At 44.5% G+C, this 16,834-nt stretch overlaps 1 protein-coding gene across 2 annotated transcripts in view; it reads right to left on the bottom strand.

Annotated features, from left to right (window-relative positions):
* The window catches only part of Cpvl (carboxypeptidase vitellogenic like), a 104,139-nt gene extending 92,950 nt beyond the window's left edge, over nucleotides 1-11,189 (bottom strand). For both annotated transcript variants that reach the window (XM_052172536.1, XM_052172537.1), the window contains exons 1-2: nucleotides 11,015-11,189; nucleotides 4,636-4,754 (exon numbers count right to left, since the gene is read on the bottom strand). In XM_052172536.1, the coding sequence (XP_052028496.1) occupies nucleotides 4,636-4,754; nucleotides 11,015-11,189 (294 nt within the window). The remainder of the gene's footprint in view (nucleotides 1-4,635; nucleotides 4,755-11,014) is intronic.
* Between the last annotated feature and the right edge of the window lie 5,645 nt (nucleotides 11,190-16,834).

Genomic DNA, 16,834 nt, shown 5'->3' on the forward strand with positions numbered 1-16,834 from the left:
TCCCAAAAGAACAAGGGGTAGACCTCAGGAAAGGGGCGGGGCTAATTCTGAACATTTCAAATTACTGGTGTTCCTACTCGATAAGGTCAAAATCTGGCTATCTCTTCCCAATGAAGACAGCTTCAGAAGCCTCTTTATCTTCTGAAGTGTGACCAATCCCAATTTCACTTAGTAATTTCCTTTTCCAGTAGCAATTAATCCACATTCTTGCTTGGTGACTGGGGCTTTCTGATTTGCAATTTCCCTCTATTTTCTTTAAAGTCCATACATGTGGGTCAGTATTGGTGGCAATTGGTATCACCAAAGAGATAATGAGAATAATTGTCACAAGGACTTAACAATAAAGGTGGTGTTTATTGTGTGTCAGGGTTCCTCTAATCAGCTGGGCTCCATAACCTCTTTTGTCTTGAGACCCAGGTCAGGCCGTGTCCTGAGTCTCACTGTGAACTGAAACAGCAGATGTTTGATGCTGTTAGGAAATGTGGGTAAGTGCTGGCTGGGCCCACCGTGTGACTAATTCAAGAGGCCCTACTTCCCACCTCTGTACCCCAAGACCTTCTGAGATTACTTTTCTAGGGGTGTGATACACAGTGGTCAAAAGCAGAGATGTCCAGCTCAAAAACTGAGCCTTAAATTCTGATTAAGGCAGGAGCAAGGAAGGGGCTTCGGCACGCAGCTCACAGTCCCTACTGCAGCCACTGGAGGTGCGCCTTCTGTTAGGTACAGTGCTCTGCCCAGCCCCCAGCCCAGGCAGAAAGCATGCTGTTTCCCCTACAGTATTTCCACTGCACACTGATTTTTGACTTCTGGAATTCATTATGCACTGATTTGTAGACAATAACAGGGGAATCTCGCAGAAATAACAGGAAAACAAAACTAATTTGAGAAACAGCATCCAGAAAATGACTCAGAGGATGCTGAGTGCGGCATCCTTCCTGCATCGCTATTTTCGATACCCTCATCTTTAAAAGGGAGTCATTTTTCCCCCAATGACAATGTCAGCTGCTTCCCTGGGACCGCCAAGGAACTCATATTTCTACCAAATGAAAGGGACATCCCTCACGGTTGACAGCTGCTTCTCCTCGGGTGCTGCATCTGCTCACCATGGTTTTTCTTTTTTCTTTTTTCTTTTATTTCCTATCTGGAAGTCTTAGCCTCAGACACCTGGTTGTGCCTGTGAACTTCCCAGTAAGTTGTTCCCTGCTACACCTGCCCACACTGTGGGCCTTTTCATAAGCTCTGCCTTCTCAGCTTGCACGTACTTCCTGCAGAACCCTATGTCCAAGACCTTTGATCTGAGATGGCACATGGGCAGGACTTCCGGAACCATTTTGCATGTATTTATGGCTATAGAACTTAATCAGAAATACCATCGCTCAGTCAGTGGGTGACCAGCTATGTTCTTAGTTAATTAGTGATGTGGGGGACTAACAACCAACAAACTAACCTCAAACCCATGGAGCTAATAAAGCAGACAAAGGCAAGCTAGACCAGGCCTGCCAGGTAGAAACCAAAGAAAAGAAAACCTCCCGCTCTATTGTTTGGTTCTAATCTTTTCTCATTACTAATTGTTGTTTTCCTAAATCTAAATACTCACTAAAGATGCAACATTAAGACATCGATGAAGAGCTTCTCAGAAGAAAACCAGGTTAGAAAAAGTAGAAGAGACAGCGGAGAGTGAAGCTTCCTCATCAGCTGGGATGGAGGTGGGGGTCATGGAGAAAGGGAGGGCAAGGGGAAGGCTGGGTTCCCAGAGACCTTCGTGAAATGCCAAGTAGGATTTGGAAAGCTGACCCCCATGTTTGCCTGAATATGCTCCCCACCTGAGCTGTCTGCTATAAGGACTTCTTTCTAATGAAGATGGGACCAATGTGAGACAGCACCCGTATCCTGAACAGAGGGAGGAGGAAGGAAGACTGGGACAAGGCTTAGTCCCCAGATTTAGCTCCATGGGTCCTATAATACAATAGAGAAGTTCTGGGTGTCTGCACAGTATTGTGCCTGGAAATAACTATAACTCACTGTACAGCTCAAAAAAGATAGAAGAAAATGTTTTGAACATTTTCACTGCAGAGAACTAAATCCTTGTAAGAGATAAATACCCACACCTACATTTGAACATCACACAGTACATACATACATCACATGGGTAGCCAATAAAGCTGTATGACTTGTATATGTGGATTAAAATTTGTTAAATAGCCAGGTGTGGTAGTACACTGTGGAAGTTGTGGCAGGAAAATCACCACTAATTCATGGGTAGCCTAGACTACATAGCAAGGCCCATCTCAAAACAAAACAAAACTTCAATATGTTTGTGCTTCCTAAGTCAAGTATGAAAACCTCAGAGAAACTTGGGGTTGGAGGAGCAAATAAAGAAACAGGAGAACAAAGGTGTTGAAAGGAGAAACACGCAGGATGGAGACAGCAAGAAGCAAGACAGAGTCCTGCTAGGAACCCACGGGGGTCTTTAGATCTGATAAGAGTGTACGTATAAAGCTGAGCTCTCAAGCAAATACAGAAACACACGGAAAGCCTCTGTGTAGTGAAATGACGTCATGGTTTTCAGTCTCATGTAGGTCAAGTGACCTTGAGTCATCTGGGCTGTTTGCCCCTGAGGACCCATTAGCATCTTTTGTCCTGCTGGGCCCCGCTGGGAGGCTCAGGGGAGCACACCTCAGTCTTCCTGCCAGCTGGATTCTATCAATGGCAGGCTGTACTTGCTGACCTTGGACATAGCCACTTCTCCCCATCTGTCCCTCGACCTCAACACAAGCCTCTCCCTAAACTCTGGGCACCTCACTTACCTAACAGTCAAACGAAGAAAGAAATAAGAACCCCTCCAGAGGCCAGGAAAGCCTACCAGAGACAGTGAGGGTCCAAAGACCCAACCCTAAACACTGCCCACCTCCACTGTCCAAAAGACAGACTGTTATGAGGTGAACTACACCAGAAGTCATGTGGTGAGGAGAGAGAAGTCAGTCAAGAGAACACAGCAGGATAGGACCAGTAAAAAGCTATTCAAGTTCGCAGAGACACTGGCTGAAGCAATTTACCAGGTTATTAAATATGCAACACTGTTGTATGCAAATCATATGCAAATATGAATACCAGTCTCCACAGAGATAGGTCTTGCTTTGCTTTCTCTGGCTTCTAAAGCAAATCCAATTTGGTAGATGAAAATCGAAAGCAGCTCTGTGGTGGGTTTTAATGTGTTTCTGTACCTCAGCATCTGCCCCCAGACCCCCCAAAGGTACCTTCAACCTTAATGTGTCTTGTTCACAAAGAACTGTGTGACCTGGGAATAAGCTAAACCTCACTGATGAGTTTGAAAAAATTCTATCCTCTGTCTCCCAGGTGGAAATGGAGAAGCTCCTGAAAGGCCACAGGTGAGTGAGCCTACGGACCGACCTCGGACTCTTCCCAAAGCCTGCCCTGCCCCAGGTATTATTTAAATAAGATAACAATTAAAAGATAAAAGCAATACTAACAAAAAGAAGGTTGCTGTGTTACTATAAGGGGAGGTGTCAGGTGGCTAGGGTTGAGTTGGAGTCTCCACAAATATTTGTTTATTTTTAAAGAAATATTACAGTTTTCTTCAAGGATTCTTAAGCCTTTCAGGAAAGTGATGGAGGGCAATAGATCCGTATGGCCTAAGAGGACTACTGGGGGCAGAGGGGTGCATGACATAGGTCAGAGGGGAGGAAGAAATGGAGGAGAATCGGCAAAAACAAATTGTGTATAGAAATTCCATAACGAAATCTGTTACTATGTCAATTTTAACCTATTGTTTAACCTGTATGTTAATTTTAGAAAAGGAAAGCTAACAGGGCTGGGGATGTGCATCATTGAGGAACGTGCTTGTCATGAGGTCATGAGGACCCACATAAAAAAGATGGGCTTGTAAGCCCAGCCTTTCAAGAAGGGAGGCAAACACATCTCTGGGCCTAGTGGCCGGCCTGTTTAGTGGGTTCAGTGAGAGACCCTGTTTCAAAGAATAGAGTGAAGGGTGCGTGTACACACATGCACACACATGCATGCACAGGAACACACCAGAAAACAATTAACAGCAAAACCCATGTGTATTGGCTGGTTTTGTGTATCAACTTGACACAAGCTGGAGTTATCACAGAGAAAGGAACTTCAGTTGGGGAAGTGCCTCCATGAGATCCAGCTGTGGGGCATTTTCTCAATTAGTGATCAAGGATGGGAGGGCCCATTGTGGGTGGTGCCACCCCTGGGCTGGTATTCTTGGGATCTATAAGAAAGCAAGCTGAGCAAGCCAGGGGAAGCAAGCCAGTAAGAAACATCCCCCCCCCCCCCCGCCCCCATGGCCTCTGCATCAGCTCCTGCTTCCTGACCTGCTTGAGTTCCAGTCTTGACTTGCTTTAGTGATGAACAGCAATGTGGAAGTATAAGCTGAATAAACCCTTTCCTCCCCAACTTGCTTCTTGGTCATGATGTTCTGTGCAGGAATAGAAACCCTAAGACACCATGAGTCTTCAGTCTAGTATTTCCATTCCATCTGGTTTGAGGTGCCCCCCTCCCCCAGTTCTCCACTACAGGCCATTGCACCTGGAGTGAGGTGCTCCCCCACCCCTGCCCAGCTCTCCACTACAGGCCTTGGACACCTACCCGAGCCGGGAAGAACCAGAAGAAGAGGTTGCTGTTGTACGTCTGATTTACCGTGATGTAGCCAGCATAACTCTTGTCATACATTCCAGGGAAAGGATTGACCATGCTCTTCCTTTGCCCTGGTGAGGAGAAAGAAAATATAGGGAAGGATTAGAGAACATGTTCTATAAGCCTGCCCAGGCTGGGGGAGACCTTTGCCAGCCACCAGCTAAAAGGAGAAGTTAGGAGGGGCTGGTGTGAGTACTCAGAACACAGGTTCCAGCCTCCGCCAGCTGCTTCTAGACTCCTCATTCCCGGTGAGGCCAAGGTCAAGGGAAGGTGAAAGGGGTGAGGATCCAAGTCCTTGTAGTTTTGTTGTTGATGTCACGTTAGTACCTCGGGTGTTTCCACTTCTCCCACTGAATGGCAGATTCTCCCACAAGGTACAGGGAAACAGACTAAACAGCTGAGTGTCACAGGGCAGCCTATGAGCCCCAACTTTTAATTTGGGACACAAAGTCTACTGATCTATTAAGGATCAGGCCTGAGGGGTTCCAAGTGACTACAGGCAGACATCAAGCCTGAGTGACCTCATGGTTATTCAGCGTGCCAAGCAGAACAGGGACATTGTGGAAGGCAGAGGCCCTGGATTTCTTATTTCAGCAAAGGGGACAGGAAATGGGACAGAGGGCATGCTCAGTCACCAGTGAAGGCCTTAAACGGGCTGATACTGATAGGAGCTAAGACTTCAAGGCCATGACACCAGAAAAACAAAGAAAGGTTAGGTAATTCCCCTAAGGTTCCCAGCATTGAAGAGGAACTGAGGCACTCCTTGTCCCAGCAGTGCTGCAAGGCTGTTCCTGCCTGCCTGCTGTTGGAGATCCACCGAGTCCTAGGTACAGGGAACAAGAAGTGAAAGAGAAGAAGCAACAAGGAACAGGGCACAGGGCAGAGAGGGCAGTGATAGTGAACACTGGAGGGTGAGGGAGGGCGCAGAGGGGAGACCTGGGAGGAAGAGATCAGTTAAGTGTCTGCCTGGCCAGCATGAGGACCTGGCTTGGGTCCCTGGAGACCCACATATGTGATGGGTGCAGTGTTGAGGAAACAGGGAGAGGAGGATCCCAGGGACTTCCTGGCCTGCCAGTCTAGCCAAATCAGTGTGTTTCAGGCTGGTGAGAGACCCTGCTGCAAAGGAAATGGATAATTCCTGAGGATGACACCCAAAGTTGTCCTCAGGCTTTCCCGATAAGGCACATCCAAACACATGATACAGACACACAGGGGAGAAAGAAAAGAAAAAGTAGCTGGCTTGCACAGAGCATAGCTACTGTTGTCTGTAAATGTCCTGTGCTGATTGAGATGAGGCAGCAGCTGGGGGAGGAGACAGTGGTGGCACAAAAGACAGGTCTCAATGGGAAGTGGCCCAAGGGTCCAGCAGGCCTAGCCTGCTACAAAGTGGGATTTCTGGTCAGACAGACCTGGTTTATAATCCCTGATGAAGTCACTTCCTCTCCAAACTGTCGTTCTTCCTGTACAAAATGCAGACACTGATTACCCTACTACATGCTTTCTGTGAAGAAGAAGAACAAAAAGTGCTCATGGATGTGCCTGGGAGGGAACCTAACATAAAATGTCAGTTTACAGGAGGTGGGTCTCGTTAGCCCCTGGGAAGTTACCCCGGAAGGAAGCATGAATGTCTGGAAGCTTTGCCCAGTTTTTACTCTCCCAACTTGTCCCAGACAGAATTGCTTAACTAGAGCCCCATAGTTCTGCCCACCCTCTTGCCAGGGGCACTTGTCTCTCTTGTGCCTGAATGTTCCGACCAAAACTCATGTTGGGAATTGAGTCCTCATTTTGAGATATCAAAAATTTAGTATTTGAAAGCCAGGCTTTCGGTGGGTGATGAATGTTAATGCAACCATCAGGATGGGCCCTAATCCGATAGGGCTGTGGCTGTATCAGGATAGAAGAACCACAAGTTAGGACCTTCTATCTCACTTGATGGTCTGGGCTGGTTCAGGGCTCTATAAAGTGACCATACCCAGGATGACCTCACCAGATCCAGCTTCTGATCTTGGACTCTTTGGCCTTCAGAACTTCAAGCTAAATAAACCTTCATTGTTTATAAACTGCTTGGTCTATGGTGAATCAGTTACAGCAACAGAAGTAGCAAAGGAGAAAAGGGAAAGGGCTGTAAGAGAAAAGAAAAAGAAAAAGAAATGCAGTGTTTTCTGACAACAGTGGTTTGAGTAAGAATGGCCCACATAGGCTCATGTATTTGAATGCTTAGGCTCCAGGCACTGTTTGAGAAGGACTGGGAGGTGTGGCCTTTTGGAGGAAGTGTGTCACTGGGGTGGGCTTTGAAGTTTCAGTGTCCCCCCGCCCCCCACATCAGGCTGTAATTCTCAACTACTTCTCTAGTACCATGCCTGCCTGACCCACATGCCATCATGCTCCAGCCATGGTAACAATGATCTAAGAGACTCTGAAACTGTCCCCAGGCCCCAGTTAAATGCTTGCTCATACAAGAGTTCCCATGGTCGGGTTGTCTCCTCACAACAGTACAACCTTGACTAAGACTCTGGCCTTGCCTCAGCTCTAACTCTTACCTCCAACTGCCATTTCTCCCTCTTCTACTTTCACGCCAAAGAAAGATCACACTCCAAGGTTGGAAAGCCATTAAAATGCTGAGGAGATACCTTAAGCATATCTACTAATTATCATCTCAACATCAAACAGACAAACATCCATCCCCCAAAAAGAATGAGCAAGAATTAACACTGAGGCTGGAATGAGTGAGGTATGTCATGGGCTGCAGGCATGGGATCAGGGATAGAAGACAGAGAAGAATGAGAGAGGCCAAAGCACAATGAGAAAAAGAGGAAGTGGATGATAGACGGGGCTGCAGAGGATGGACTACGGGCAAGAGCCCATTGGATCAATCTGTCTCTGAGACCAGCGCAGCACAGGCTCCCAAGATGGCTCTAGATGGATTCAACTCATTCCTCACTCATTCCTCCCTTCTGGGAATGCCTAGGTTGCATCTCTACTAACTTTGGCGTGTCCTGTCCCGTTTCTCCTCGAGCTGGAGCTGAGGGAAAGCAGGGAATCTGTCTTAATCTCTGAACCCTTGGGACATATCGTGATGGTTCACACACTTAAGATACTCCACAAATGCTCTCTAATGAATGAATAATAATGAATGGGCAGATGAATGAATGAATGTATGGGCAGCCATTGACACCACACCAGGGTTAGTGTGTTTCTACAAACCCTTCTGGAAGACAGACATTGTCACTGTCTTAACAAATATTGAGACCCCTTTTCTATTTAATGGAAGAGTGGTTCTGCCCCATTTCATATTAAACTCCCACGCACCAAATCACAGTAAGATAACCAAGAGTTCCCTCAAGTAACGTTAATTTTAAATATGTTTGGATGTGTCTTTCACCCTTAGCACAGACTCATCTGTAAATGGAGTCTGAAAGGCAGGCTCCCACATGCAGTTTTTAATCTTTCAGTTACTGTGACACACAATATAAACGTTAAATGTTTAAAACAGTGAAGGAAGGAAAGGGAAAAGGTTTCTTTGAAATCATCTCACTTCTTCCTCTGTTTACTGCTGTTGCCAGGGTTTGAGACATTAACACTCTGAGAACAATTGGAGTGTGGCCAGAGAAGGAGTCAACCAGCCAACTGTGACATACATTAGATCCACACCCCAGCCACCCCCAGTGTAGACAACACACTTACATTCCACAAGCAACAAATTAGAACCCAGTACCAAACTATGCTTTAGAATTGGCAAAAACATGATGTTTATAAAGATGCTAAAGTTTGCCTTCTGCATTCATTTTATTCCAGAACGTAAGGATTTATTTTAGCCTCAGAGAAAGCAAACATGCAATTACAATTATATAAAATTAAGCTAGCTAATTGGGTATTAAAATATTAAAAATTCCCCTTGTCTTTCTTTGAACTTCTGTTTATCTCGACAATGTTCTGTTGCGATGTTAAGGCTCTTGTTTCTGCAGCTTTGACAGATCCCATTAACAGCAGGGATTTAAAGAGGGAGCTGACCATCTGTCCATAGCTCCCTGAACTTTCGGTAAAGCGGATGAATAAAATTATCCTTAATTATGTTGTTGGGAAGCATCTGAATCCCCAGATGTGCCAGCATTTGGATCTGCCGCTCAAATTCCATTCAGAGATTCTGAGTGTGAAACACCACATTAGCAATAGAAGTTACATATCAGTCAGTGTCACCAATGCTGTCACTAATAGGATGTAGATCTGCTGGGCTTGCTACCAAAAGACCAAACTTCCTCACTTCCCGTGTGTGCCCATGATGATGGTGGCATGTTCCTAGGCCAGACAAGCAGCAAGGGATGGGATAACTCATTGCTTGTAGGAATTCTGCAGTGTTCCCCACTTGGTTCTGCCACATGCAGGGCACAGACGTGTCATAGCTTCTCTGACTAAATGCATTTGCTTAACTGCCTCCCTTAATCAGTGTGCACAAAGACCCTTCTTGGGTCAATGGTTTCTTGCCCACAGCTTTGAGTCAGGAGATGGTCACTTGGCACAGTGGTTTATGGTGCGGCTGGCAAGCAAGAGGTTCTGATCCCAGATCTGCCACTCCCTGGTTTTATAGCTCTGGGCAAGATATTTATTTTCCTGGAACCTTGGTCTTCTCATCTTCACAATGGGAACAGTAAATATATGTTCTTTTTTGGGTTGCTCTGAGACCTGCTTCCCCTTTGGGTAAATCCTGTAAGATGCCTGAGTCTCCACTTCCTGCCACAAAGCTGGTAAGACTTGGTTATTGTGACCTCTTCTATTTAACTGCATAAATGGTTTTCTCTTACTTCTGATTAATGAGATGAATCTGAGCATCAGTCTCAAGTTACTAAGGAAGCTGAACCAAGTGCCAACTGGTACTGCGGAGTCAGGTTGATGATGTATTTCTGACACAAATATATCTTTACATGCACCCAGGTGGCCATCTTTCTGTAAATTTTGTGCAGAAAGTGAAAGTGAATCTTTTTTTTTTTAAGTATTCCGGTTTACACAATGAAGGCTTTTTCACCTTCCTGCAGCAAAGAGTTGGTTAAAATCTCGTAGTTTATGCAAATTTCACTGAGAAGCTATGAAGGCAGGATTCAAACCCCTTGATTTTCAAGAAAACAGAAAAGATGACGGCCTTTTGATTGTGAGGACACTTCCAAGGAGCAAACTGTGCTTTATTCTAAACTTCCTTGTAGAGTACTTAGACTTACTTTTCATCTTTGAAGCCATCAGTTTCCTGGCACTTTTGGTCTCCTCCATCCTCCACCCCATCAAACCCTCCAGCTGCACTAGGCACGGATCAGGTCCTGGGCAAGTTCCTCCTCTGCACTTCTCCCACTCAGTCCCTGCCAGCAGCTCCTCAGACCTCACCTCACCCACCCCTTCCTTCAACAAACACTCTGCCTCCTCTTTGAGACCCTTCCTCCACTCTCTCTGGCCACCAGCCCAGTCTTCTGCTTCATTGTACAAACAATTCCTCAACACCAGAGCCTGTGTACTATTTGTAGCTCAGGGGTCAACTGAGTTCCCACAGATGAAGTTCTTTGTAACCACAGTGACTTACCCAAGGACCAATATGCAGTTAAGAACAGATGCGACCATACATGTTAGTCTAGTAAGACTAAAAGCTCAAAACGACCTCTTTCTATTAACTGACAGGTATTAACCCCCTGGCAGTCTCTTAAGGAAGCCTATGCAAACACTAAGATATTGGAATAAATTTACAAATACAGGGGTTTTCTCAGTTTCTTTCTCACTAGATTTCCCTGACATTTTTTTCGAGTTGTGCAAGCTGCTAAATCTCCACCTTACTAACAAGGAAGCTGAGGTGTAGGTGCGGTCACATGCCAGGTGAGAGGTACAACAGAGTGGGTGGAGGGAGGAAGCCCTGGAGATTGGAGCCCACATCTATCAGCTGGCAGCCCTGTGAAGTCTGCCAGGTCCTGGGACCGCCTACCTCGGCCTCCATACCTGAGCATACCTTACTTGGTTGACAAGTGTGAATGAGTTCATGACAGGAAAGGTGCAAGCTTTGTAGTGACTTTGTCAGTCCTGTCCCATTGAGAGACACTGTCTGGTTTTATGAAGAGCAGTGCTTAAGCACATAAATATTCCTTCCCCAATGACCTCATTTTAGTTTCAAACTCAGATAATATATGGCATTGAGATATATATTATCAGTATTTGAAATGAAACAACTGAATAAAATACTGGCATGTATTTTCAATCTTGGGGGATAGAAAATAACTTTTAAAACACCATCGAGTAGGGGGCTGTAAAATGAAATAAAACACATTTAAAAGGTAGCAGCAGTTTCCCAACCAACACTTACCCTCCTTGATCTTCCCATTTTTGATGTACGGGCTAAGAAATAGAGGCTTTCCTGCATTCCCTTTCAAGGACTGGGAAACAAGGATGTTTCGGTATAGGGAGTGAAACAGTCCATCAGCAGGGCTGACCATAAACAGGATCAGTGAAGCAGTCACCTTCCACTCAGCAGGAACCATTTCTCGTTAGCCTAGGGCGAGAGCAGTAACGGTCCATACATGAGTGGGGAGTCGGTCTTTGCCTGTCCCCTTCACATGCGCCAAATCCATTGGTTGGCTTAAAAAAGAAAACAAACTTTTCATATCATGTATAAAGGCAGTTTGTTGAACACCTTGGATGTGACCAGGAGGTGAGTAAGGCCAACACAACCCCTGTTGATCCTGACCTCAGCTACCTAGAGGTTCTGCAAGGGATTCACAATGTACTGAGAAAGCAACTATTATATGTAAAATTATGACCTGAAAAGTAAAACCATCAGAAAATTAGGAAAAGCCTGAAAGCAACCAGGGCTCTAAAAATGGCCGCTGAGTGTGTGAGTGGGAAGGACTATTCCATCACTGCAGACTGGCGGGGGATCTGGGGGGCATTTTAGAGGGAGATTACCTAGGATGACAAGCTGGGTGGGAATGAAAGGAGGTTGGACTCAGGCATATGGGAGCAATAGAAAAAGCACAGCCCCATCCCACCCCACACACCCAACCCCCACCCCCATTCCCCAGCACCAAATATACAAGAAATGGCTTAAGCAAAGGGAAGACCGTGGACATACAGTGCACTTTGCAGGGCATTTAAAATAAGCCAGTGGGTTGGTTGGTTGGTTGGTTGGCTGGCTGGCTGGGTTTGTTTTGTTTTTTTTTGTTGTTGTTGTTGTTTAACATCATTTGTCTCTTACAAATCACAAGTCTATATCCACCAACAAAACAGAAAGAAGAGATGGAAGATCCTCTAACTATTTCTAAGTCCCTCCACTCACTGTCACTTAATAGGCAAATGAAGAAATCAGGCCCCACAGGGTGCATGCATGCCTGTAATCTTAGTGCTTGGAAGTTGGGGTCAAAAGGATCAGCAGGTCATGGTCATCTCTGGCCACACAGTAAATTGTCAGCTATCCTGGGCTACTGTCTCACACAACAAACAAACAAAAAGTACGTGTGGAGGAGGGTAGAGAGATGGTTTAGACATCAAGGGCTCCTGCTACTCTTGTAGAGGACCAGAGACTTCATCCCAGTATCCATGCTGGGGACTCATAACCTCCTATAAGTCCAGATCCCCTCTTCTGGTTTCTGTTGACAATAGTACACATGGGTGCACATAACCACACACAGACAAATGCACACAAACATACACACACACACACACACACACACAGAGTTAAAATAGAAGTAAATCATTTTTTAAATGAGAGAAGAAAAAGGAGAAAATTAGCAACAACCTGTAAATGTATTGTTTGCTGAGAATCCTTGCCTGGCAAGTCATGAGAATGGTTTGAAGTCATGTGGTCTGCCGCCGAGGCTTTGCACAGAAGCATAGGTCCTGTTTGCAGTGGGCCTTTCCATGTATTTTCAATGTATTTTTTATGCTATTTGAATCCCTGAGTAACTCCACCAGAAAGGCAACAATAACTGACTTCAATGTTAGGCAACAAAACTAGACTCAAGATGTTGTCTCATGCAAGGATATGAAGGTAGAGAAACTAGGGCCTGATTTCTCCCTGCTCCCCCATGTTGGGGTACATGAAGCATGACTTCAGGGGTGCAGGGTATATGAGGGTACATAAAGCTTCTGTGAAGGATGATCAGAGGCTGTTCTCACTTAAAATCTTGATTTCCATGATAGGTTTCTTTTTTTTCATTACATGAAGTTTTCGCACACTGCATTAAAACACTGTTCCTCTTGATTACTGAGCTTTTGCAACCATCTTAGATCTTCCACCAGAGGAAGATGCCTCTCTTGCCACACCTTAATCCTAGCCTTGCCTGGGGTATTATAGCAACTGCACCTGCCAGTCCCTGGCTCCACACCATTGCTACTTGTTTTTGTTTGTTTGTTTGTTTGGTTGGTTGGTTTTGGTTTTTTTGAGACAGGGTTTCTCTGTGTAGCCCTGACTGTCCTGGAACTCACTCTGTAGACCAGGCTGGCCTCGAACTCAGAAATCCGCCTGCCTCTGCCTCCCAAGTGCTGGGATTAAAGGTGTGTGCCACCACCGCCCCGGTTTCATTGCTACTTAAGCATGAAGGATATCCTTAGCTCTAAATTTTGGTTGGAGTGGTTTTCTTTTAGTGCTGGGAATAGAACCCAGAACCTTGCATATTCTATACAAGTTCACTGCCATTGAATTATAACCCTGGCAGCTAAATTCTAAACAAAATATTGTTCAGTGAATAAATACCCCATTCACTCAAGGTTTCTGATTATAAAGGGAAATATACAATTATGCAAACACAATGCCTGCTTTTGATTTTCCATGATTCAAAATGTCAAACCATTAGAACGTTTTAAAAATGCAAAATGTGTACAAATCTATTTACCACATGTTTAACACAACCCAATTTAGCATAATTCAAAATACTGGTTGTGTCAAATTTAAAAGGATTTTCAGCAACATTTTCCCATTGAGGTAAGGGTTTATAATCATAATTTGATTGAATATATGACCCTCGTCATATCTCTCAGGGTTAACTTAATAGAATTCTCATGCTTAATGTAAATAAACCCATTCAAATATAGTACACAGCTAAAAATGATTGTGCCTGTTATTGACTATAATAAAGAAGCAAATGATTTTAGAAATTGAAATTAAGTTCTCAGAGGCCCAAGGGTAATGGTCACTGTGGCACTGTTAAGATATGGTTTTTAATTATTTGAATTTGTTACACCAAGGCTTTAATAGCATAGCTACTTTCAAAGAATGCCTGAAATCACAATTCTACTGACTCAGAAAAGAAAGGCATAGTGTTAAAAAAAATGATAATAGAAGAGACTCTTCCAGGAAGAGTGTCCCCTGGGCAGACACAAGAAAGCAGCCTGTCGTCTAGTTTCCCTGTTTTCCAACAGCGTGCCTCCAGCCCCCTTAATGGCACCATTAATATTTAAGCAACCACTATAGTCACAACACTGCCTCGGAGAGCAGAGCTTCACTCAAAGATGTTTTTTTTTAAAAATGGTGGAAGCAGGCTTGGTTTAATTGACATAAATTTAGTGGACAAAAGTAAGAATTAGGTCAATTTAGCAGAGCTCATTAACATTTAATCAAGTAACTACTAAAGTCATGGTGTGGCACATCAGTGAATTAAGGCAACAACATACTTCATTTCACAGTTCTCATTTAACAGAATTCCACAACTGCTCAGCTGTCATCTCTCCTAAGGGAAATGAAAACCATTAGCATGAATGGAGGAGTGTGACTTAAAAAAAAAAAAAAAAAAAAGACCTTCTCCATTGCTTTTGCTAATCCTAAGTTGAACTAAATTTCTCATTTATTAAACGCTGAGTTCTCTCTGAATGAATAAACCTACAGAAGTTGGGACTCACAAGAGAGAGAGAGAGAGAGAGAGAGAGAGAGAGAGAGAGAGAGAGAGAGAGAGAGAGAGAAACTATCTACTGACCATGCATTCCTACTTGAATGAATATGAAGGGCACATAGAAATCTCCAGTCTAAGCCATCACAGTGACAGCTTCAGGGAACATACTGCTCTTGGAGTTTAGGAACACAAATGCCAGGTGTACTCCAGCCATATCAGTAAATCATCAAGGCAGTTCAACAATGTGTGCCTGATCAAAACCATCACCAAGTTACCATTTGAACCCATGTCATACATTATGTTAAACAAAGCTGTTTAACTCAATGCTCTTTATCTTTAGGATAAGAACACAGCACACCCCATCTACAGCAACACACCAGATTAGTAAGTTACCACTCAATAAAGTTGTTACAGACAACAGCTGAAGTGACTGAGGAGAGTACTTGGGAAAGATAACAAAGCTTTGGTTAAACAAGAGTAGACCACTGGAGTAGGTATAGGTATTTCCTCCTTGCTTTATACTTCATATAAAATTCTAAGTTTTCAACAATAACTAATCTTATAAATTCAAAAGAGTAGTTTTTTCTGATATTTTGATTTTCCTTCAGACAAAACAAAGCAACTGATAGCCAGGACAAAAAGCAGGGCCTTGCTCCTTGTTCCTCATTATACCTGGTTCTGACCTCTGGCGTTTCCTAGGAATAAGGTTCTGTTTGTGATTTTCTCTCCAACATTCTATTCAGATGTATCCTGACCTAAAGCCACAGAACTTCAGAGGCTCAACGTGGGGTTTTCCTTGGTAACTTGGCTCTGTTTAGAAGTGAGATGCTGCTGGTGGTCATCCTTACGGTATTTGTATCCGATTCTGATCAGCATCTGTAACAAGTACGCAGTAAGCATGACTGAGCAGCGGTGTGTGGCACTGATGGATATGAATGAGGAGGAGCCAAGGTAACGTAGATCTACAGAAGATATCAAATGTTCTTAAGATCTGATTTAGGTGTCTGACAGGGTTAAAAAGAAAACGAACAAACAAAAAAACCAAAAACACACCTGACAAAGAACCGACTTGATCAGAAGGATTTCATCATGGAATTGTGGGGCGGAGACTCAAAGCCAGGATTTATGTATGGTTCCAGTTCTCATCTGATTCCCATGGCCCCCATTTTGGATCATTCAGATATTCTTCAGATATTAGTCTGACTCTGGTATCAATAGATCACAGTCTTCAGCCTGTCCCAGGTATCAAGTATTGAACAATTCATAAACAAATAGACGGAATCTGGAGAAGTCAGTTTTTCTGGGAAAGGTGTGACACCATAACCCACACGTGGACCTTGTTTAGATAGCAGCAGCCTCTCTGTCTCACTCAGTATGACACCCCATGATCAGGACAGTTGCCAGTTACACCGTGGGAACCCTGGAAGACAGTTCTTTAACACAGATACTGTGTTTTAAAACCGAAACTCCAAGAACTTACCCTGAGTTATATCTTAAAGCAAATTTAAAAAAATAACCCTAAGCTTACCAGTTCCTGGTTATTTTAGTACTGACTTCTGTGCTACATTTTTATGCGACTGTTAGGTGAATAGAAAAAGAAATTAAAAAAAAAAAAAAAGAAAGAAACATGGCAGGCCCCAGGTATGCTGAAGGAGAAAGTGTATTGTAGATATATGAAAGAGCATAGCCAGAGGCAGGGACATCTGGGAGGGTCTAAAGTGGACCTGACCAGACTGAGCTGAGGCACATAAGGAGGAGGGGAAGAGAGGAGGGGGCAGGGAGCCCAGGTGCAGCAGCCTGGAGACCCACAAGACTGGACAAAATCAAAAGGGGGGACCAGGAAATTAAAATGATTGGCAGCTGGAGGAATGGCATCCTAGCCCCTGGACTGGAGGTTTAGGGAAGGAGGTGGGTTATGCTAGCTGTCCCCCTAGGAAACAGGGACTGAGGGATGCTGGGAGAACCTGGGGGCCAGGTCCAGTTTGACATGATAAATCAACACCTCAGCCATTTGTCCCAGAGTTTGAGACTTAAGAGTTGGCAGCCTGTGTGAGGGCTTCCTTCCTTCCGTGCATTGTTCACCAACTGTATTCCATAGCTCTTGAAAGCCTGACATCAGCTACGTGGGCAGTGTTACACCATAGAAATTGACAATTCACAAGTCAGGTCTCTCCCCCAGAGTCCATTGCTGCAGAGTTCTCTGCAGCTCTTTATAAAGTGAGCTGGACACTATTCCCCATCCTCTCCCCCTCCAATCCCTGCCCAAGTGGCCAGCAGAAGAGACAGGAAAGAGGGCTCAGCGG

Source organism: Apodemus sylvaticus, chromosome 2 (genome assembly GCF_947179515.1).
Source record: "Apodemus sylvaticus chromosome 2, mApoSyl1.1, whole genome shotgun sequence".
NCBI lineage: Eukaryota > Metazoa > Chordata > Mammalia > Rodentia > Muridae > Apodemus > Apodemus sylvaticus.